This window comes from Odontesthes bonariensis, chromosome 17 (genome assembly GCF_027942865.1).
Source record: "Odontesthes bonariensis isolate fOdoBon6 chromosome 17, fOdoBon6.hap1, whole genome shotgun sequence".
NCBI lineage: Eukaryota > Metazoa > Chordata > Actinopteri > Atheriniformes > Atherinopsidae > Odontesthes > Odontesthes bonariensis.
The window spans coordinates 28319587-28344339 of NC_134522.1; the positions used below are offsets into that span (position 1 = coordinate 28319587).

The following is a 24753-nucleotide window of genomic DNA, read 5'->3' on the forward strand; positions in this document are numbered from 1 at the left end:
TGCAAAAAAGAGACGGCAGTTATTACTTATTTCATATTCCATCGCACCTTAACTAGATTGCGTATCCGCTGGTTCTTAATGATCCATACAGATATAACTAGCACCCAGTCAGCCCTCGGCTACCACTGTTGATACAATTCCCCCGTCTGTGACTCCAGTGGGGATATTCTGGACTGACAAAATATTCCCACAGCTTCTATTTGTTCTTGCTATAAGAAGACTGTCAGAACAGTTTTCCCTAATTGGTCATTCAAATTTGCAATAATTCTAAGATAACATCCACCCTATAGAAAGTGTTCCTAAATGCAACAATCTCCATCAGCTGCAGGGTTTCTGCTCAGCAGATGGCCACCACTGTGCTCTAACCTCCACTGAGATGCAGAAGTAAAAGAAAAACTTGTTCCTTGGGGTATCAATAAAACACACAGCTGCATTTACTTCATGCAAATGTGAAAGTTTAATTAATAAATTGATTAAAAGTTTAAAAGAAAAGCATGATAAAGGGTGTCAGTATTGTCCTTGCTTTCATTTAGATAGTGATAGGATATATAACAACTGCATATACTCCCACTTCAGACAAGGATCACACAATGTGCATATAATGTATTGTGGACATTAATCAACCTAATAGTATTCCCTGTTTGGTTCTTTATAGTCAAATGTATACTCAAAACCTTAACTTCTTGATGATATTTTTGTTTAATTTCAATGCCATTGATTATCATACTTTTTAAGGCTGATAAGTATTTGAAAACCGTGCTTTAAAAGTGTTATATTCACATTAAAGTTCACTAAAACTACAGAGAAAGGACAAACGTCATAAAGAAAACATTCTCTCTTCCCCCAGTCTTTCCTCTTCTAACACATTCTGGCCTTTTTCCAAAATCTTGTAGCAAAAGCTTTTAGTTAAAGACACAATGAAGCTTCTTTTAATGTTAAAAATCTCTAATGCTAAACATGAAAACCACTTTCAATTCTGTTTCAACAGCAAGTGCACCTGAATAATACAAGCCTGTCCACCAGCTGCCAGCCACCATTCTAAAAATAAAATCAAACCATTCTAAAAATAAAATCAAATGCTTTAAAGGGCATAGAGTAACACTACAGAGGGATAGCACATACAGTAGTCACACATTGTGATTGACCCAACCCTTTGAAGGGACCATTTTGAATAAAGACTGGAGTTTAAAAACAGCTTTCAACCCTCTGGCCTCCAGCCATGTGACACCCCCATCCATTCTATGTTGAAATGGAGGCAGTCTAGCATGAATATTAACACAACATCCAGTTTATCCTATGCAATGAAAACCAGTCACTTGGCTTCCAATTGTGAAAACTGCTGTAACGTTTCACAACGTTTCACAAAGTGGCCTTTTGTCACTTGATTTCCAGAGTTACTGATAGTATGTTTGATCGATAGTTTTCACGATATGTCCTGGAAGGAAATTTTGTAGAGCTTGTCTAACTCACTATATACAGTACATCATACTGTAACATTGGCTGTTAAATGCTTAACAAACCATTTATTTATTTATTTTTTTTTTTTAAAGGGAAAATAACTGTTTGTTAAAACTAAAAATAGTTCACTCTTTTTACGCCCTAATATGTCATGTCTGTTTTAAGTTACTGCTTCGTCTTTAGTTGCCATGTTTTTTGCTCGGTCACTCTTGCACTGATGTGACCTGTGTTTCTCCCCTTTCATAGTCATAGTCATAGTCAGGTTTTGTTTTGTTATTTTTTGTCAAGTTTTGTTTTGTCATAGTCATAGTTAGGTTTTTTGGTATACCGGCATATAGTATACACTTTTTGTTTGGATTGTTTAAAATAAATCAAGTTTGATTTTTGAAATATCTGCATCCAGGTCCTCCTTCACCACGCCACCACAACCAACGTGACATATCTTAAGAGATTCATGTCCACAAGGTATAAAGAGACTGTCCTCCTCCCAAAAACAACCCCATGGATATTTTTTCAGCAACAGCAATCGATTGCTATTACATTCAAAGGAAGGAAAGAAATTGGGAACTTTGGCAATGCTGAGAGCAGCCGCATGTAAAGTGATGGTGGCATAGTACAAAGAACTTACATTCGTCCTATCCGTGACATATTTTTGTAATCCTAACCAAGTTGATCGATTTTCTAACTCTAACTAAGTTATTGCCTAAACCCAACTAGTAAGTGACAAAGGCATTCATAAAATATTGTTTTGTTATTGACTGAACGTAACCTAGAAATGGAAAAAAAAACTCACATCCTGAGGCTGCGAATAATCACACCAGCCGCCTTCCTGCTTAAAGCTGCCGTCGGCAACTTTTTTTTAGTCATATTAGCTTGAACTGTCATGGGATTCTGGAAGTAGAATATTAAATAGGCTGTTTAGGAAAAATCCCGAATTCTGTAGCTCCCTCTAAAGCCTGTAATTGTGCTTGCAAAAATCGAGCGCTCCCGGCTGTTTTTAACCAATCACGTTAGGTTTATTATTTATCTATTATCTGAGCAGAACAGTCACCAACCACGTCTTCCATGCTGAGCATGAGTCTGCCCCCAGCTTGTGTGCGCACACACTAGTGTGAACTCACGTGCACAACCTCGTCCACAGAGGGGGAGGGACCTGAAAGTTGTATCAGTTCGAATTTTCCGACTTTAGACTCGGAATTTTGAAAACCTGCCGACGGCAGCTTTAAGAGGACCTTGTTAGGTGGCCGACACGTGCAAACGCGCTGCAAACGGCGAAACAAATCCAACAATAAAATGCTGAAAGAGAAAAATGCGGCAATAACAAAAACGACCGGAGCACACGCGCTTCAAACCCCAAAACACATGCAAGACAGAAACGCTGCAAACATCAAAACAAATCCAACAATAAAATGCTGCAAGAGAAAAATGCGGCAATAACAAAAACGACCGGAGCACACGCGCTTCAAACCCCAAAACACATGCAAGACAGAAACGCTGCAAACATCAAAACACATGCAAGAGAGAAACGTTGCAAACATCAAAACACATGCAAGACAGAAACGCTGCAAACATCAAAACAAATGCAAGACAGAAACGCTGCAAACATCAAAACACATGCAAGACAGAAACGCACTGTACACATCAAAACACATGCAAGAAAAAAAACGCTGCAAACATCAAAACACAACGGAAGTTCGCCAGGCCAGAAGAGGGTCTCGACCTGTGGGATAGGGGATCGACTATGGGAGATGGATCTACCATATTAATGAAAGAGAAGAAAGTCAAAAGGTAGTTGTCATTTATGTCTTTTTTAAACACTTGGCCGTAATCTTTTACTTTATTATGGAAGAGCAGCGGAGTTATGTCGCTATTATAAGGTAAAAGATTACGGCCAAGTGTTTAAAAAAGACATAAATGATGACATTAGCTCGTTAGCACAAGTTTCTTGTGTTTACCTTGAATAGGGATGGCTCAGGTAATCCTGAAACATCCCATAGTTAAGCTGCTATAGGCCTAGACTGCTGGGGGGCCTCATCTGTCACACCTTTCCTCACTTTACTCTCTTTATGTATATGTGATATTATTGTGGTCATTAACTCGTGTTTCCCTGTTCCAACAGATATCCTTTGAATGGTGTTACAGTGCCGCCGCCGCTGCGGCCCTCCCCCCTCCCCCCCTTTCTGTCTTCTCAAACCCCAGCTGGTCGAGGCGGATGGCCACCCTTCCTGAGTCTGGTTCTGCCAGAGGTTTCTTCCTGTTAAAAGGGAGTCGTTTCTCTCCACAGTCGCCTCAGGCACGCTCAGGCCGGGAGATTGGACCGAAAAACAAAAAGTTTTCAGTGCAATCTGTTGGTTTTCTTAGCTAGGAAATTGTTTTTGAATTGGCTCTATATGAACGAATTGGATTATTTTATGAATTATGATTATTATTAATTAATTTAATTCCAATTGGCTTGAATTGGACTTACTATCTAAGTGCCTTGAGATGACATTTGTTGTATTTGGCGCTATATAAATAAAAATGAATTGAATTGAAAACTACCTTTTGACTTTCTTCTCTTTCATTAATATGGTAGATCTCCCATAGATATCCCCTATCCCACAGGTCGAGACCACCTAGTGGCCTGGCGAACTTCCGTTGTGTTTTGATGTTTGCAGCGTTTCTGTCTTGCATGTGTTTTGATGTTTGCAGCGTTTCTGTCTTGCATGTGTTTTGAAGTTTGCAGCGTTTCTGTCTTCCATGTGTTTTGATGTTGCAGCGTTTATGTCTTGCATGTGTTTTGATGTTTGCAGCGTTTTTTTCTTGCATGTGTTTTGATGTTTGCAGCGTTTTTTTCTTGCATGTGTTTTGAAGTTTGCAGCATTTCTGTCTTGCATGTGTTTTGATGTTTACAGTGCGTTTCTGTCTTGCATGCGTTTTGATGTTTGCAGTGCGTTTCTGTCTTGCATGTGTTTTGATGTTTGCAGCGTTTCTGTCTGGCATGTGTTTTGATGTTTGCAGCGTTTATGTCTTGCATGTGTTTTGATGTTTGCAGCGTTTCTGTCTGGCATGTGTTTTGATGTTTGCAGCGTTTATGTCTTGCATGTGTTTTGATGTTTGCAGCGTTTTTTTTCTTGCATGTGTTTTGAAGTTTGCAGCGTTTCTGTCTGGCATGTGTTTTGATGTTTGCAGCGTTTCTGTCTTGCATGTGTTTTGATGTTTGCAGTGCGTTTCTGTCTTGCATGTGTTTTGATGTTTGCAGCGTTTCTGTCTTGCATGTGTTTTGATGTTTGCAGCGTTTATGTCTTGCATGTGTTTTGATGTTTGCAGTGCGTTTCTGTCTTGCATGTGTTTTGATGTTTGCAGTGCGTTTCTGTCTGGCATGTGTTTTGATGTTTGCAGCGTTTATGTCTTGCATGTGTTTTGATGTTTGCAGTGCGTTTCTGTCTTGCATGTGTTTTGATGTTTGCAGCGTTTCTGTCTTGCATGTGTTTTGATGTTTGCAGCGTTTCTGTCTTGCATGTGTTTTGATGTTTGCAGCGTTTCTGTCTGGCATGTGTTTTGATGTTTGCAGTGCGTTTCTGTCTTGCATGTGTTTTGATGTTTGCAGTACGTTTCTGTCTTGCATGTGTTTTGGTGTTTGCAGCGTTTCTGTCTGGCATGTGTTTTGATGTTTGCAGTGCGTTTCTGTCTTGCATGTGTTTTGATGTTTGCAGTGCGTTTCTGTCTTGCATGTGTTTTGATGTTTGCAGCGTTTCTGTCTTGCATGTGTTTTGGTGTTTGCAGCGTTTCTGTCTGGCATGTGTTTTGATGTTTGCAGCGTTTATGTCTTGCATGTGTTTTGATGTTTGCAGCGTTTCTGTCTGGCATGTGTTTTGATGTTTGCAGTGCGTTTCTGTCTTGCATGTGTTTTGATGTTTGCAGCGTTTATGTCTTGCATGTGTTTTGATGTTTGCAGCGTTTATGTCTTGCATGTGTTTTGATGTTTGCAGCGTTTCTGTCTGGCATGTGTTTTGATGTTTGCAGTGCGTTTCTGTCTTGCATGTGTTTTGATGTTTGCAGTGCGTTTCTGTCTTGCATGTGTTTTGATGTTTGCAGCGTTTCTGTCTTGCATGTGTTTTGGTGTTTGCAGCGTTTATGTCTTGCATGTGTTTTGATGTTTGCAGCGTTTATGTCTTGCATGTGTTTTGATGTTTGCAGCGTTTCTGTCTTGCATGTGTTTTGATGTTTGCAGCGTTTATGTCTTGCATGTGTTTTGATGTTTGCAGCGTTTATGTCTTGCATGTGTTTTGATGTTTGCAGCGTTTCTGTCTGGCATGTGTTTTGATGTTTGCAGTGCGTTTCTGTCTTGCATGTGTTTTGATGTTTGCAGTGCGTTTCTGTCTTGCATGTGTTTTGATGTTTGCAGCGTTTCTGTCTTGCATGTGTTTTGGTGTTTGCAGCGTTTCTGTCTGGCATGTGTTTTGATGTTTGCAGCGTTTATGTCTTGCATGTGTTTTGATGTTTGCAGCGTTTCTGTCTGGCATGTGTTTTGATGTTTGCAGCGTTTATGTCTTGCATGTGTTTTGATGTTTGCAGTGCGTTTCTGTCTTGCATGTGTTTTGATGTTTGCAGTGCGTTTCTGTCTGGCATGTGTTTTGATGTTTGCAGTGCGTTTCTGTCTTGCATGTGTTTTGATGTTTGCAGTGCGTTTCTGTCTTGCATGTGTTTTGATGTTTGCAGTGCGTTTCTGTCTTGCATGTGTTTTGATGTTTGCAGTGCGTTTCTGTCTGGCATGTGTTTTGATGTTTGCAGTGCGTTTCTGTCTTGCATGTGTTTTGATGTTGTTGGATTTGTTTCGCCGTTTGCAGCGCGTTTGCACGTGTTGGCCATCGCACCTTGTTGCTTGTAAAAGAAAACACTTCAGAGTGAATCATATTTCCCTCCTGCCACCTGTGGGGGCAGTAGTTTATAGAATGTCTCTATTCGTTGTATTTACAGTTATGGACATACAATGTATTTTGTCATTTTTATTAGAGGACCTGTCGAGTATAAAAAGTGAGTTCAATCATAACAGTCAAAAAAGATTTTTTTTTTTTAAAGATAGATTGAAAAAAAAAAAAAAATACAGTCGAAATGTTATACTTCTGTGAGAGATTAAACATATATAATGCTGATGATAAGATGCCGAACTACATGAATATGGTTATAAAATGACTTGTGGACACCAGAACGTTCTCAGTTTTGAACCAATGAGCTAAGCTCGTGCATATCTACATCACAGCTCAATAAAGAATTGTTCCAGTAACTGAAAACTAATTGTGAGACACAATGATGGTACAGGTTATAGCTTTACAGACTCATTGAAGAAAAATTGTAAGTAACTTTTCTGTCATGTGTATTGTTGTGGCATGATTTACTGTGATCTGTGCTTGCATTTCAAATCACCATTTAGTTGTGTGTTGGGGAAAAAGTCAAATAAAATGTGCAAAAGATTGCCACAGCAAGCAAGCCAATGTGCTCTATTTTGAGCCAGGAAGAATTAGTCTAGGTGGCATTCACGTAAATACAAACTGACAACCCAAAAGCCTCCACTCTACATACTGCCACATAAGGACAAAAGGACCTCACACTGAGCAAGGAGGGAAACCGTGGGACAAATAAATAATCTGTCTTCTTCACAGTTAATAGTTGTGCTCTTATTGTATATTGTCCCCTTCCAAAAAATCCAACACCATATGATTTAACAGAGTACAGCACAATGGAGGCGTAAAATAACTTTTTTTTTAAGTAAAGACTCAGGCTAAAAATAACACAGGAGCAGAACTGTTCCATGCACTACCATTGTGAAGTCTAAAATGGGATTTTGATCAGCCGTTCCACACCAATGACATGCACATAACTCACTGTAGTGGATCAAACAGAGCATCAACAGATCTCACGTGATAGTGATTTGTTCAGCAGAAGGACAGATGCATGATAGACACATGTACATTCTGCTTTGACATCTTTTACACTCTATTTTTATTAGCCCTAAAACTTATCTCTTCACAAAGCACACATATAGAAACCAAGCCTCAACATTTTTTTTCTAATGATCAACATTTTGTTTCTCAAGAGATGCTCAAACTCCAATGACCAATATAATTTTGCTTTTTGCAGCTTCACATTTCTCCTGCATCCAACATCCAGCCCTGACAGGAACTGTTGTGATAATATAATCCATGTCATTACCATGATCTGTGTTTATGCAAATCAGTAGGGTTAGCCTATGGCCTTCAACTAAAAAGCACAGTCATTTATGTGACTTGCAAAAACGACAAACTCACCAAAATGAATAATTTGTGTCCACTGAAGCTTTATGATGGGAATGACGTCTTGGTCCAAAGCACCTTAAATCCACCAAACTGCTGGCTGACTGAATATCTGCAATTTGCAAGTGTGGTCGTCTCAATACACTCGTAAAGGTACAAACCATACTAAAATAAAAAAAACTGTTAATGGCAAATGTATGAAAATATTATACCTAATCAAGCTTAAACAGGTTCACAACAATTTGGTAGACATGTTAAAAACCTGCAAATGGATCCTTGGTAATGTTTACTAATTGCTAGTGCATCTGGGGTCGTAAAGCCACGAGCGCATGTCTCTTCATTTCCATGTTCGAAGAGAGCATGACACTTCCCCCACAGGAATATGGGATATGTTAAAGCAGTGTTTCTCAATTCTGGTCCTCGGGACCCACTGCCATGCATTTTTCGATGTTTCCCTCCTTCAGCACACCTGATTCAAATGATCAACTCGTCATCAAGCTCTGCAGTGGCCTGATCAGGAGCCATTCATTTGAATCAGGTGTGCTGGAGGAGGGAAACATCGAAAACATGCAGGGCAGTGGGTCCCGAGGAACGGAATTGAGAAACACTGCCTTAAAGTAAAGTTACCGTAGTACTGATTATGTTTTGTCTCTCCTGATTATGTATTTATGCTATGTCAAAGGAAGGAGTGTGAGCTGTTTGAGATCAGACGAGGATAGAGCACATCCAGGATCAAGCTATTACTAAATCATTGGCCTACTTTGTAGCGGAGGTAATGATGCCCTTTAGAATTGTTTGAAGAGCTTATAAGAGTAGTTGTTCAAAAAAATGTGTTCCATGCTTTAATATTAGCCTATTTGAGTCAACATTGTAGTGGTGACATAGCATCGTGGATGTTTTGCTTAGTAGTTCATTTGTTTGCCCTTTCAATTCCAAGAACAGTTGTCCTTTATGTTCTTTGTACATTGTTGTAGATTAAGTCTCAAGAACTCTCTCCACCTCCCCACAATCATATTTTGAGTGTGATGCATTTGTCAACAAAAGGACAAATTGTGAAATAAACGTTGAAGATTGATTCAAGATCTTGTTTTTAGATTTTCTAAAGATAATTTATGCAATTATCAATTTTTTGTGAATTCCTTCCTCCACGAGTCCAGCTACAGCTGTTGTAAATGGAATCATAATATACTTCAACCTGCTACAATATTCCGCTTCCTGCAGCTGCATTCCTGCCTCAGTACCTTGCCCTCATCAGATGCCTTGCTGAAATAGTTCACAACCATCTGTGAAGGCTTTCAGGCAGTTAACAAAAAAAAATAAATCAGTGAACATGACAACTCCCCAAAACAACATGATATTCATTCATTTTACAGATTCCTGCTTTGCCATTTGTTTTTCCCTGCCACTCATTCTATTTTTTTGCTACCTTCCTGTCGGTGTAACTATACCAGATTTTCTGTCAGGATTTTCTATCTTGTTAACCACCACCAGTCAGGCACACAGCAAAGGCTTTTCAATCCCAAAGGCTGCAGAATCACTGAAATGGCACCATTATGGCAAGACACTGGCAGCAATGCAAAGTTTTGTTCTTTTCACCCGAATGACCAAAAAAATTGGTTGAACAAAACTAGAGCAGGGAACCTACATATAGGTCAAGGAATTAACATAGGCTGTTGTAACAATACACAACACAGTGCAAATTGAGATTAATAAAAATAAAGAGAATGGTTGGTTAAAAATGGGGAAAAGGGTCATTTTAGGCAAAGCATGGGCATGAAGAGAGTCACAGATTAAGGAGTTATTACATTTACTCCATTGTAATTGTTTTTAGCTGTAGATGGACGTCTTTAGCAGACTTGGATGTCTCCCATTCGGCTGATGCTGACGTGTTGTGGCATGCTGAGCCGTGGGAGCAGCCAGAGACAGAGCTGAGAGCGAGATTCAGTGTGCGGCACAAGCAAACTCTGCCAACGCTTGTGGCAGCAAATCTCCATTCCCCACGACAGCCTCTTCCACCCCTTATCACCAGGCGGGTTAAAATACAGCCCTTAGTATGCTGCTCTGTGGCACAGCAGGCTGATGCTGCATCCTCTCTGTGGCATCAAACAAGCTGCACTGAATTGCACCATAGTGTTTCTGGCAGTCTGGTTGCCTCACATCAGTCTAAACCCCAACTGCAGCATACAGTCTAATTGCTAAGATGATTTTGTTTTAAATATCCAATCATAAGTATGTCTATGAATGTCTATAACATAAAAAGAGGATAACACAAAATAGAGGATTAATTTCCAACTTCAGATTCTGTCTAAAATGTTACCATTACTAAGTGAATCACATTCCAGATTGCTTTCACCTTCAGAAAACATTCTCTTGCTTCACTCAATCATGCACAAGTAAGCAGGTAAGACACATGTAGAGCCATCATCCCTTATGCACTTAGCATTTTGCTTCTCAAGATATCACACACACAGGCAAACGGTGCAAGCTGTTCACCTGATGATTGGGGGGAATCTGGGGTCAGGAGTCTTGTTCAAAGACATTTTGATTTGAAAACAGAGGGAGCAGTGATTTCATCTCATTCAATTTGGCTGCATTTCACTTCACTAAGTGCTTGAGAAACAATTTTGCTCATTTTAGTTATTTAACGAACACATTGAAGTAAATTCAGTCACAAATTGTTGTTATAGTGTTTGCACTGTTAAGTTAATTTGTTCCAAGAGTATAGACAGAATGTAAAGGGTACTTTTTATATGTTATATTGTCCCTGTTCATATTCAGTGCTCAGTGCACAATGCCTCAGTGCTTTATGCATAACTGAGGGAGTGGGCTGTTCCAGTGGTTCAGGTGGCAACACTTTGATCATTAAATGTCGACCTACATAAATCATGCTATGTTTGCAGTGATAGTTTAGTTTGAACAATTAGCACTGAGGCTTTTTCTGATGTGCTTCAGTTGCCTTGGACTTAGTGGTGAAGACTAAGTGGGCGATAAAATGATAACGTTAGCTATGGAGGAATAACTTTTCCTCGATAGAGACATGAAACATGGTCGATATACCTTTTGATATATTACATTTGTCCATCTTTTGACAGACAATACGAATTGCCAATGACAGCGAGAGTTGCGCAGCAACAATCCCGTGGCTGGAATAGAGCCTTGCCAGCAGCTAGCCATGGGAAAGTTCGGTGGTGTGAAGGTATTTTGTAGGAAGGACATTTTTTAAGTCCGACACGGAACAGAGTTGTGTGCACTGCAAATTATGTAGAGCACATGTTCAAAGAGAGGAAATACCCCTAATCTTTTTCATCACCTGAAGCAGCGCCACCCGTTTGAGCACGGAGAATGCAAACTTTTACAAATCACTCACATCACTCACGGCATGTCAGGACAAGTGCTAATCTTCCCCCAATAACGACGCTTGTGCAGCAGCAACAGAAGAGTGTAGAGTCTGCTTTATCCAGCGCCGTATGACAAAAAATCTAAGAGATACAGTGATATTACAAATGCAGTAGCTTATTGTATTGAAAAAGACTACCAATCAGCACGGTGGAAAATATAGGGTTTAAGTGAAAGATAAAAGTTATGGACCCGATATATATCAATATTAACTGTTAAAAAATATTGTGATATGAGTTTTTCCCATATCGCACAGCCCTACCTAAAATGTATCGCAGTCTCACAAAAAAAAACATAACTGCTACATTTGTCCACATGTCCAAAATGCCACAATGAAGGTGCAGAAACAGTTTTCATGGCTTCTTGTTTTTGTAAACGTAAGCTTTCCTGCAACATAATGCAAGTCTCAAAATAAGTTTTTATGGATATTTAAGCCTAAACATGTGTTTTTATCCCTAACCTTTAGCATATTTTGATTTTACACCTAAACTGAACCATTTTTTAAGGCCAAACCTGAAAAACACCAGTAGAAATGAGTCAAATGATATTTGAACTAGCTTTACTTGTGTTACAATCTGTGGTGTAACACCACAGTCCATCCCCTCCTACCTCCTTTACATGTGTTTTGGAACATCTAATAGTTGTGCAATACCACATCTGTGACAATTTCATGTAACACCCCATCCTGACTGAAAGCGAGCGAGCTAAACTGACGCGATACGACGACAAAATTTGGCAAGGGTGTCCTGATATGCAGCGTGATGATTTTGTGATTCTATTGGTTCAGAAAGTACTCACTTGAAACACCAAGTTCTCTGGCGATTACCGCCCATGCGGCCTCCCTTCAGTTCAGATCTTTGTGGTAGGGGTGTTTGGGGTCATAAACCATTGGGTGCTGTTCCACAGTAAAGATCAGCTTCTCCTCGTCCATTATTCCCTGAGTGATGCTGACCTGTTGCTAACTAGCTTGTCAACAGGAAGCAGCGTGTTCATTTCAACCAATAAGAAGCGTTTAGGGGCGGGGCGCCACGAAATGTTGTCCAAATAGAGACAGCGCGGGCGATTTTTTTCCAGCGTAATCGCTGGACAGAGCGACATCACTCACGGCATGTCAGGACAGGCTGATACGTACGCATTCTAATCACTTTTTATCAATCGCTCGCGTTCAGTCAGGATGGGGTGTCATGCATCACCTAAAAGTGTGACACTTTGCAAAAGAAAACATGGCCATATGTAGCCTTTGGAGCCTTGAAAATGTCCTAATTGTACAAATTTCAACAGCGCCATTTGATGCAAACCGTAGGCATGTTCCAATTTTGAACGGCAGCCCAGAAAAGTTGGAAGGATCATGAACCATTCAGTGTTTAGCCCAGCTCAAAAATCTTTGGATTGTCACACAGGAATTGAATCATATAAATGTGTTGTACCAGCTTATACAACATGAATGAGCAATGAACAATGAGCAGAATCTGAGTCTTTTTTTTTTTTTTGAGTGTGTGAGTGTGCTAGCAATATCACAAAGTGTCTGCTTCTATTGTGTGACAAGGGTTGCTTGTGAATTGTGTTAACCAGTTAGATTACTAATGTTTTGGTCTGACGATTAGGCTAGATCCTAAAACATGTTACTTATTAAACAATTTAATGTGTTCTCAGACTTAACCAAATATTTTAACACAACAAGCTTTTATAAGTTTTAGTCATGATGATTTCTGGTCAGATCACTCAACTTCTGTTGTTCACTCAGCTTAGCAAACTGTGGATTTCCAATTATATAATTATGTAATAATAAGCTATTTAAGCTTAGAGTTTTTTTTACTTATTTACTTAATTGCTGATTATCTATATTTCTATTCATCAGCCTAAAAAAATAAGAATTTAACTCTTTGAGATCAAGTCTGTCTTACCTCAGCCATTGTCAGTAGTAAAAGTGTGGCTTGGAAATACTTTTTTTATATTTATTCAGCTCAGTTCAAAAACGCTTTATTATACCAAGAAGGAAATTATATAAATGGTATGCCTTGTTACAAAAATGTTTCAAAACTACTGAGCCATACGATCTGGATAGAGATCCCCCTCTTCACCAACCTGATATTGTTAGTGAAGCAGCGTTATTCTGCTGCAGTAACAGGATAATTATCTTCTCCAGCCTCAACAACGCCTCCTTGCCTTAGAAAACAAGAGCTAGCATCCTCAACGCAACTGATCTACTCCACAATTCTAACAATTATCAACCAAGTGTGCTCTCTAAATTTATGTTAGACAGTGTTTTTAATTTAGCAAATGCTTTTATCCAAAGTGAGTGGCTCAGTATCTTCTACCTGCAAACTTTGACATGTAGACAGGAGCAGTCTGTGAATGAAAGTAAAGTAAACTAACATGTGCAAACAGTGTAGCTTTAACATGAGAAAAAAAATAACAAAATGAGCAAACAAATTCTATTTTGTAGGCTCTCCTTTGTGGGCACGAACAAAAAAAAAATCACTGAATTAAATCTGAAGTGTGTCACATTGTCAAAAGCTAATTCACAAAGTTGTCAACATGCTGATGCGACAATAGTAGTTCCACTAAAGCTGTAATTGCCTGTTTAACTCATGTTATTTACGTGCCGCTGAACACACATAATGAATAAATAAACAAATCACCCAACAGTTCTGGGCAGATCTCTGCAGTTAGCCATAGGAGGTGGGTGGATGTCACTGCATGTATGTGCACGTGTTTGCATGTACTGTATGTACATAATAAAGAATAAGTGGGGGGTGGGGGGTTGGTCCTTATCAAAGAGCAAACACGCCCTTTCTGCCGTGCCAGGATTGACTCCCAGGGCTAGAAACTGACACTGTGCATCAGTCAGGGCACGGAGGACAACACCGCCACCCACATCTCCTGTGATTCCAGACAGCATCACAGCCTCCTCAAACACAACCCGACAGCTTTAGAGATTCCCGCATGGCAGAGAAACAAGACTTGACTAGCTCTTTTTTATGCAGCCGCAGCTTGGGATAAGATGAAAAAGGGGTATGATGTGTAGCAAGCACAAATGTCCTGAGACTTCTCCATATGAGAGAAAGGACAGGGAAGGAGCAGAAAGTTCTACAGAGATGCATATAAGTAGGAAATTTCAAAAGAGAAATACAGTTGACAACGATCGTTAACATAAAGGAAGGTGGAGATGAAAAATAAAATGGAAAAGGGAGAAATAAGTGAGGAACCAAAGTCAAACTAGTTAAAAATATTAAAATACTGTCTCAGAGAAGGGGAAGACAATTAGTCTGAAAGATGAAAAAGGGAAGGGAATGTAGAAAAAAAAGTTCCATTTATGGACACAAACTAAACATCGACAAAATGATTTTGGTGATGAAAAGAAAAATGGCAAATGCTGTTTATGTTAAATGTACTGTGTTGAAACAGTTTTTTTTTTAAATGTGGGCACACCTGCTGAAACGCATTTAATACCTTCCCATTGCCGATAATAATGAGGTTACCCTTTAGGGGCATATTCAGAATGCTATTATCTTCCAGGCCACAAGATTAGGACTATGACATTATGAGGGGTTGTTATTACACTGTATCCTACCATCTGGATTACACCCAATTTCCTAATAAGCACGACTTTCTAAGATAATGAGTTTATTATTTTTGACTGGACTCCGGATGTTCACTCATACCGTGAGACTGAGAGTGATGAACCAGCTGCCTTGCAGTTTGGTAAGATAGATCAATATCTTCTCTTTTTGTTGCTGATGTCGGTTTCAGTTTCTGTGAGATGTTGTAGCCGGTAAAGTGCGTTTCCGCAAAGACGGTGAGCTGTGCCCCCCCCCTTGTAGACTGCAGCACTATCACTGAAAATTAAGAAGTGGACCCCAGTTGTGTCTCTCTTTATACTGAATGGAGCTGGTGGAGCCTATAAATATCTGTAGAATCCTTTCAATTGCACTTAAAAGCCAGAAACTTCTGCGGCGTGCAGAAAAGGTCACAGCTGACCTACCTCACAATGTACACAAACCGTTTCAGACTAAACTCTGGCAGGCCATCAAGTCAAACACCTCGTGCTACAAAAGCAGCTTTTTCCCATAATCTGTCAGCTTCATTAACACAGACGAACACTGACACTATCCCCCACCTTCCAATACATTATTACATTCTATAATGCGCCTTATTCCAGGACAACTTATGCCACATGTACTTAGTTATTTTGTACATCTTTGGAACAAACAGCTTTCTTTTTTCCATATCTAAACATATTGTTAATTTGTTTAATTTGTGTAACACTTACTTTATTTATTACTACATACTGCTTATGTTTAATGTTACTGCACCACAACACCCAAGCACATTCATTTTATGTGCAAACAAAGCAACAAAGATAATTCTGATCGTATTTTTATTCTGATTTTGAGATGTTAGTTGGTGTCATTATTTTTTTTTTTTCAACAATCTAAGGCTTAATTACATGCCAGCAACTTTGTGAGGTTTTGACAGAGCAAATTTAGACATCAGCTTGTTAACATGTTTAAAACAAGTCCAGTCAATTCCAGTCCACTGAAATTCAAAGTCAGACAATGAAAATAACAGGGAGAAAAAAGTTGAGTAACGCAAGAAAGAAAACTAATAATTCGACAAAACAGAAGAAGTGGGGGAAAATAAATCTGGATTTAAAAATCCATAAGGAACTTCTCATTCTTTAATGTTAACTGTATTGTTCAGCCCTCCATCCATTCATTTTCTAAACCAGCTTAATCCAATTCAGGGTCACAGAGGGTCTGGAGCCCATCCCAACTGCCCCCGCGAGAAGCAGGGTACACCCCGGACAGGTCACCAGTCCATCACACTCCATCACCTAACTCTATTGTGAGTTAACTCATAACAGAATAATCGTTCCCCCAAAATAAATGGCAAAAGTAAAGAAACCCAGACACAATGCTGTTGGTTGAGAGATATTCGTGGAAAAGTAAAAACACTTACCTTTGGTGGATTCATCTTCGATAGGCTGCTTAAAGAGTGTTATGTCCTTAAAGGTGCAGAGGAACAGAACCACTTTGTCATTCTCATTCCTAATGGGAGCCACTTGCATGTAGAACCACACTGGACTTCCTGCAATAAAACAGAAGCATTTTGTTTCATTCAAAATCCTTTACATTATCTATTAGAATTTTTTAGGAAAAGTCCTTGCAGGTGCAATGAGAAATGTTTCCTACAAAAAAAAGAATTTGAAATGTTACTGACTTCATGTAAATTTCTTCTCTAATCAGATATGGGTGTGATGGTTCAGGTGTGAAAGCATTTGGACGTGTAGTGGTTATTCATAAGGGAAAAGAGCAGAGACTAAAAAAGAAATTTAAGAGAAGAAAAAAGCATCAAGAACATCTTGTAAAAGATTCTTCACATCATGCGAAAAATGTTCCTTGTACTGTCTCACGTTCTTAGGAAACCAAATATTAATAAAACTTTGACTTTGAAATGTCAGTTACAGAGTTTCACATTCAACCAGTTTGCTTCAAACTAAATATGTTGCCCTTGTTTAATTTGGTGTGTTTCAGCTGGTGTGAAAGGAAGTAGATCAGCTGCCTTCATATTACCAGCAGCAATGATGGTCAGTGTAGGCCTGAAAATGAATACAGAAGATTAAAAAAGAGTGGACTTTAGTGTGGTCTGCTGGATGAACACAAGGAAAGTCTGACACCATTTATTTTAGTATTTGATTCTAATTTGTAATCAATTCAAAATATCAACTATAAAATCTATATACCGATACTGAGATTTTAAGATAATATGTAGATATTACCCGCGACCCGACCGACGGATTCAGCGGGTATAGAAAATGGATGGATGGATGGATGTAGATATTATTAGGGAAGCCTTGGAAATTATCATGAGTAAGAGTCCAAACATCTTAAGCAACTTTCACCAAGGAGATCATCCTCCTAACAAATCTTACTGTATAAAACTTTTATAAAATCATCCATTGATTTTTTTTCAAACTTGTAGTTTCTCCTGTTCTTTTGTATGTTGCACTGTGTAACAATGACATATATCAACAGCGCAATATATGTAACTGAAGTCTAGTTAGTAAGCATACCATACCCATAACTGATTCTGAAATTAGAGAATACAAACAAATCTGTCCTACTTCTTTCCATATAAATCTGGAAATAATTAGGAAGCCTTAACAGTTCAGGTTCTTTACTATTTCTATGTCAGATATCAAACTGAAGCAGATTAAGCATGACAATGTTAAAAATGACTACAAAAGGTCACATATTCTTGAGCTGTATTCTTCCTTTAAGGCAGCATTAGATGGCACATGGTATTAGAACTGAGTCGAAATGTCAGAAGTCAGACTGTTCTTCAAAGAAAAGAGAAGCTTAATCGACATCAAATCATGGTACTATGTATAAAACACTTTATGGAAATGGGATCAGTTGCAACAAAGCAGGATCAGGGTGACCAAAAGTGAGTAAACCAAGACTTGTTCACAGAGAGAGCGGAACCATGCTGAAGTCTGGTACGTTACCGGATGTACCCTATAATCCTCATAAAGAACAATGATCCTGCTACTCTCCATGTACATAATGATAATCTCTGGTAACATCATGTTTAAATTACCTTTATTCATCTTATGTGGTTTTCAAGCCTTAATGTTTATGTCATTACACTGAAGAAACTCAGTGTACTTTCTGCACAGAAAAACCTTAAACCAGCTGAGGTTTTCATGACTTTATTACCTCCACAAACACTCTCAGAGTTCAAGACCGTTGCACGCACTTGTCCTATGTCAGTAGATAGAAGTTGTTCATTGTGATATTCTTTTCATACACTGCCTCTAAGGACCTTGTATTTTGTTTTTGTGTTGGGTTTGTTTATGTCAAGTCTTTTTGTTCATGAAGTTAGTAATCACTCTGATGTCGCTCCATCACAGAGGGCAAGATCACAAAATTAAAAAACACAGTAAGAAATAAATGGTGCATGAAGTACTCTCCAGAGGGGGGAAAAAAAAGGGGGGGGGCAAAAGTAAAAAAAAGATTTACATATAATTGCACTAAATGAACAAAAATCTCGGAAAGGAGCTGTTATGCATAATTTTCACTGATAGAGACAAAAGACATAAAAGACACAACGTAGAGAAAGTGAACACTCACTATTCTTTCTGTACAGCAGGATTTCAAAGCAGTTGGACTCATAGTTGTCAAATGTCTGCCTGACTTTGTCGATGCTCTTCTTGTCCGTCAGCTCTCCATACATAAAACTGGAAAAGAAAATGAGCAGTGTGAGAAAAAGATTCCATCAACACAAACTTGAGCTCTTTAACCTCATCCCAATATCAGTTTTTTTCTCATGCTGTTTTCATTAATTGTTTGGTTTGGCTTTTTTTAGCATACACTAATGCCCGAGCAATAAAGGTTTACCTCATTGTGAGGGTTTGGCTGGATGAATCAAAGTTAATCTGCAACTGATCCACCTCAGAGCCACCAATGGAATTTGTAACAGTAGCAAAAGGATAAATGTAAAGTCAACATCGTGGAACTCATCACTCCAACCAACGAAGCTGTTGTCACTCAGCTGATTCTGCAACCTCAGCTTGATGTGTGTAAGCACACACCGATGTGGGGCTTTCCTTCTTTTGTTATCCAAAGAGGAATGGCAATTAGTTAACGAGTAGGCTTGTGTAAGCTGGCATCAGGGAACTCACCACTTTAACCAACAATGCTGTCATCACTCAATTGATTCCATGATGCCAGCTTGATGTGTTTAAGAACACACACCAATGCAGGGCTTTTAGCCACCTTTGTTCTTAGCTATGTGAACAAGGCGGTCCTTTTTGCGCCAACAAGCTTCAAACAATATGTGAAAAAGACTAAACTCTTGCCGACTACCATTGGGAGAACAGCATAAACATGTTTTCCACTGAGAAAAGCTTTCAGTCTCCTTCTCTGTCCTTTTTTACTTCAAGAAATACTTTCCTGATGTAAAACCCCTCCGGTATAGATGTTGCTCTAGGCATCTATGTGAACCTCTTCAGAAGCCACAGTTGTTGTTTTGTTTGATATATTTTCATTGAACCATTTCATTGTAAAGCAGGGAAAAGGAGAAAATGGTCATATGCAGACTATTTGATTGGCAAGAAATAATGGCCTAGAGTACAACACTAAAGAATGTTCACCTCTTTACCTGTAGTTCAGGAGCAAGAGCAGATATCTGCCAATCGGAAGATTAGTGGTTTGATTTCCGGCTTCCCACACCACATGTCAAAGTGTCCTTGGGCAAGACACTCAACCTTACATTTCCTCAAATGGATCCATTAATGTATGGATATGTGTGTGATTGATACTGTGTAGCCTTTAACACTGTAAAGACCAAGACATGCTGTATGAGTGTGTTTTAATGGATAAATGTGGATATAAATATACAATTCGAGTTCAATCCAAAATTCCAGGGAAATAATGTAATAAATTAGATCTAGCACCACAAAGGTGTCACTTATGGCGTGTTTCCACTAAGGCCCGACCGATTATTGGCCCCACCGATATATCGGGCCGATATTTAGCATTTTGGGGATATCGGCATCGGCCATACTTTCCATAAATTTCCACCGATAAGTTTATATAATTTTCACAACAAATTTTGCAGCCGTTTGGTTCTGAACGCGTCTTCTGCTCTCGCTCTCGCCACTTTGAGTTCATGAGCATTGCCCCGCCCGTCACAGCATCTGATTTGTTTGGCACACGGAATACAACCAATCAACACGCAGTGCTGCGAACGGTTTCAAGGCGGCCGTGGTGAAAGTTGGGGGCGGGGTGGCTACTGAACGCTGTGAGCGGTTTCAAGGCGGCTGTGGTGCGGGTGCAAGTGGGGCCGCGGTGGTGGCAGTATTACTTGAGGCAGAGAGAACAAACTCCCTTCAAGGTAAGCATATACAAAGCCTTATCCCCTGCAATAAGTCACAAACACACCAACGTTGCAAAAGCACGGCACCACAACGTCTTTATTAGTGTATACAACTAGTGAAAATGGTCCATTTGATCTGTGTAACGACGCAAACCTTTAGCTCACGTAAGGATAACCAGAATGACAGCGAATACTCCTCACTGAAACGGCTGTCCATAAAGCAGTCTCAGCATAGTGTACAGTCATTTTTAAACCCCCACATGGAAACGTGAACGTGTCTGTAGTTCTACACAAAAGGTGGACTGAAAGCCATGGTCAATGAAGACCAAATAAAACGTGTTTGTTCCTGAGACTAACCATTTGTTAGTGCAAGCCTGCTAGCTAGCTACTTGGTAGCCTGCCGGTGTGAGAGCCTATCGTGTTCCGTAACAACTGGTTACCCAGCACGTTAGAACCAACGGTGATTGGTCGTAATGTCCCTCTTAATTAACTTTAATAGAATTAAGTTTTGGCCAGTCGATGCGTTTCAAACATCTGGAGTAACATCTTGTTACGGGTAACCAGACAGGCTGTGACACCACCACCAAGTAGCTAGCAGGCTTGCGCTAACAACCATGGTGTTAGGTGAACAACTTCATGAAGCCGTACGCGACGCGACTCAGATGGTTCATTGTAAAGTTGTACAGGGATGTTTATGTTTATTTTACTGTTTAAAAATGCTATAAGCAGCTCCCTACACTTGCTTTTTAGTTCTCAGTCAGTTCATTTTCTATTACTTCTTAATATAAAAATAGCATATATTCAAGTATTCTCATAGCAGGGAGTGATTTATTTTTTATTGATAATTATGTATTTATATTATTTTTTTATTTCCCGTTTTATGTTTGGCTTTATTTTACAAATGCTGCTGGCAGCTCCCTGCACTTTTCATTTTTACAATTAAAAAGACTTAATGGATATGAAAGTTTGTCAGGGCATGCTATTTTTAATTCATCGTGAATAATGTTTCTATTTATCGGTTGCACATATCGGTTATCGGCCTCCCATTTCCATAATTATCGGTATCGGTATCGGCCCTGAAAAAAAACATATCTGTCGGGCTCTAGTTTCCACTATGCAGTCCGGTACGGGTCGGGTTGGAACGGTTCGCTTATTTCAGTGTTTCCACTACCACGAAAGCGTACCGATCCATACCGTACCGTTATCATTTTCGTAACCCTTCTGCTTGGGGTACCTAACACACAGGACCGGATCCAGGCTCTGCCCTCCGTTGTTGGTGAGGAGGCTGTGCAGCGGAAGCTCGATGGCGCTATGCGAAACGAAAAAGTTTTCCAGCTGATTGCCGCAAAAATGGCAGAGTGGTTTCAACCGGACCACGAGCCAGTGTCGCATTAAGCTGAAGAAGCTTGGAGGTGGTTCGAAATTATGGATGTTATTTGTTATTTGCTGTTATTTGCTATTTACACTTCGGCACCCACTCCGCCCACCCCCGAGGGTCCCCTTTGTACAATGGAAACGCAAGCTGACCCCAAAGCGACCCCATCCGTACCGGACTGCATAGTGGAAACGAGGCTCTAATGTGGCTTAATTCAATTATTCTATTATGTCTGAAAATAGCAGCAAATACTGCAAAAGGAGGCCAAATGAATACAATTTTTTGTGGCACAAGACGATTTCCAGTGAGCCCCTAGATTATCTGGTGCCAACCGAAAGGGGTCAATCCCTACCATTTATTTTTCAGGGGGTTTTTTTGCTAGAGAGCACATGTTTTTCTGTGACTGTGATGTTATTAGGTGAAATGTCAATTCAACTTTCTAAAGTTAAATCTTTATTCAGTACCTAGAAAAAAATAACTTATTCCCCAAAAAGCCCTTTACTGTCTTGCACTCTGCTGAGTGCAGGCTGCAAGTTCCAACTCTCAGTGAGCTCTTTTATCCTCTCTGTGTCATGTCTGAGTCAATTGTCACTGTCAGTGCCCTCCTCAGCCCAGAACAGCTAGCAGTGCACAGATAAATCTGTGTCTCTATTCACTTTGATGTCCAAGAGAACCTTTTTTCGCTGCAGGCTATCCAAGACCGTCACCCCTGGTCAGATCTGAGAGCCGCCTTAAGAAAAAAGTCATCCTTTGGAGTCAAAAGTTAAAGCGTCTTGACTGACAGGGGAGCAAGACACTGTATTTGAGCTGGACTGGGAGAAGCTCCCCTGGCAGCTCTAGATTTGATGTATTTCAGACAGTCACTGAATGGTGATCCCCTCAGCATTTTCAAGGCAAGATTTTTTGTTTTTGTCAGTGTGACTGCTGAGTTCCTCACTTCTGCATGCATGACGTCAGAGCAGCTTTCAAGTAGTGACCACTATCATATAAGCAGGTCTCCGGAGCAGCAGAGTACAGTTCAACAGGTTCTTTACACCATCATACACTCAGGGAGGCACAAAACAATTGTCACTTTTAAATCTCTCTCAAATTCTCTTTAATTTCACTGAAGCAAATTAATGATTAAAATGGATAAAGAGCTGGACAGTGTATCAAATTGTAAAGATTAAATTCAACACAACAATATTTCAGCATATCTCTGATCATCATTTTAACATAAAAAATAAAGATCAGAAAGATGATAACTTTTACCTGCATGTGCTGCTCTTCTGCATGACCTCAGCTCTGTGGAACCCAGACAGCTTGCAGAATCCGTCATTGCTGTACACTACAGGCCACTCCACGATCTGGGCATTCCCCAGGAGAAAACTGGTCTCTGATGTGCAGGAAAGAAAGAACATGAGCCCAAGTAACAGCATCAAATATACATATGAAAATAGGAAACAAAACTAAAAAGTTTTAAGATTTCTCAGCCTCTATAGAAGATATGTTAAAGATGAAAATATGTTAGGGAGGCTTGTCAACTAGTCATGGTTGACAAGCAGAAAGACACTGATTTGGGAAGATCAAAATGACCAATGTCCTCTTGTGGACAGAGCAACTGGCCATTGTTATGAGTAGTTCATGTTGTTTAACTTTTACCTAATGTCTCATTTATTCTGTCCTATATCCATCTTAAAGTAGTATTCAAGTTGAATTTACATTTTCATAGTTAAGCAGAATATAGTTGAACCACAATTAACCTTAACTACAGTTTAAATATTTCTCATTAAGGCCTTGTTGTTGGTGTTACAAACCTACACACAACTACCGTACGCTACCACAGTGAGTTAACAGCTCAGCTCAGCAATGTCTGACCTACAACAACAGTCTCTTAGTATATGACAACAGCTAATTAAAAACCAAAAGAAAATTTGGTACATTTGATGATAAAATATAACTAAAACAGAAACAAAAGGCAAGAAGTCCAATAATAAAACCAATTAAATAATTGTCTCATACTGGGTTAAAAGACAATGAGTAAAAATAGGCTTTAAGATGACTTTTAAAAGTGGACAATGAAGGGGAGTGTCTAAGACACAGTAGCCACTGGGACCTTAAACCAAACAGTATTTTGTCATTAAAACTTAAAAGGTTAAGGGCCACCCAAGCATTAATGTCATTGAGGCATCCAAAGAGAAAATGCATCCTTCCGCTTTAGTGGTACATAAATCTGACTGTCATCAGCGTAACAGTGGAAGGAGATATCATGCTTTCTAAGAATAGAGCCCAGATGAAGTAAATAAAGTGAGAGAAAACCAGGGGCTCTAAGACTGAGTCCTGTGGAACACCATAAGAGGGGAGTAGAGGAGGATTCAGAACCAGCAATCTTTCCACAAATGGTTCTAGCTACCAGATAGGACCTCAACCATTCCAGAGCAGTACCACAAATGCCCACTAGGTGCTGTAAAACCAGATAGTAAAATGTTGTGGTCCAGTGTATCAAATGCTGTGGTTAGATCAAGCAGGACAAGAATCAGGGGTTGTCGGTGGCATAGTGGGTTAAGCAGCCGCCCCATGTACAGAGGCAACAGTCCTCGCTGCAGCTGGCCCCGGTTCGACTCCCGCACCGAGCGGCCCTGTGCTGTGTGTCTTTCCCCTTCTCTCTGCCCCCTGCTTCCTGTCTCTCTCTCTCAAACTGTCCTAACATTAAAGGCATAAAAAGCCCAAAAAAAATACTTAAAAAAAAAAAACAGGACAAGAATCACATAGTCAGCAGAATCTGATGCTAGAAGATGTCATTAAAGACCTTTAACAAGGAGGGTAAGGATTCACCCATGCCTAGTTTTAGAGGAACAGGCTGCACCAAGTGCTCTTTTTTTTTGATGAAGTGTACATTGGGCAGTTCCGAAGTACCAAATAGGATCACAATGTCCCACAACAATTAAATCTTTTTAAGAGATGGGAAAGAGATGGGAAATCATTTTTTATTTTTTACTCAGTTACCACAAGCATTTGATAAAGGGAGCCACACAACAGCAACATTAGAGAAGAGGAAAACAAGACCAGCAGTTGTTGTCCTGTCTCGCTCTCTTTCAAATCACATAACTATAAATTATTATTTTGATATATTCTGCATGGTGATAGCTTGTTTATTTGGGAGACAAATTACAACTGTTTTGAATACACTAGGTAGTCATTTATATTTTGAAGGTTAAAGAAAGAGCTAGGTAGTCAATGGAGGCTGTTCTCCTCACCAAAATGTGCCCATGAGGCATTTGTTCAGGCAGGCAGATACTGCCAATAATTGCGTTCCAAGAATATGTGACCTCTAGTGGTTGTGAGAGCAACAGCATAGGCAGAATAAAAAAAGTAAAAAGGGTATCCATG

The 24753-nt window shown here is 39.6% G+C and overlaps 1 protein-coding gene across 1 annotated transcript in view; it reads right to left on the reverse strand.

Annotated features, from left to right (window-relative positions):
- The window catches only part of kcnh5b (potassium voltage-gated channel, subfamily H (eag-related), member 5b), a 194094-nt gene that overhangs the window by 156998 nt on the left and 12343 nt on the right, over nt 1-24753 (reverse strand). The window contains exons 2-4 of the mRNA XM_075447653.1: nt 22636-22759; nt 18263-18369; nt 16089-16217 (exon numbers count right to left, since the gene is read on the reverse strand). Coding sequence (XP_075303768.1) covers nt 16089-16217; nt 18263-18369; nt 22636-22759 — 360 coding nt within the window. The remainder of the gene's footprint in view (nt 1-16088; nt 16218-18262; nt 18370-22635; nt 22760-24753) is intronic.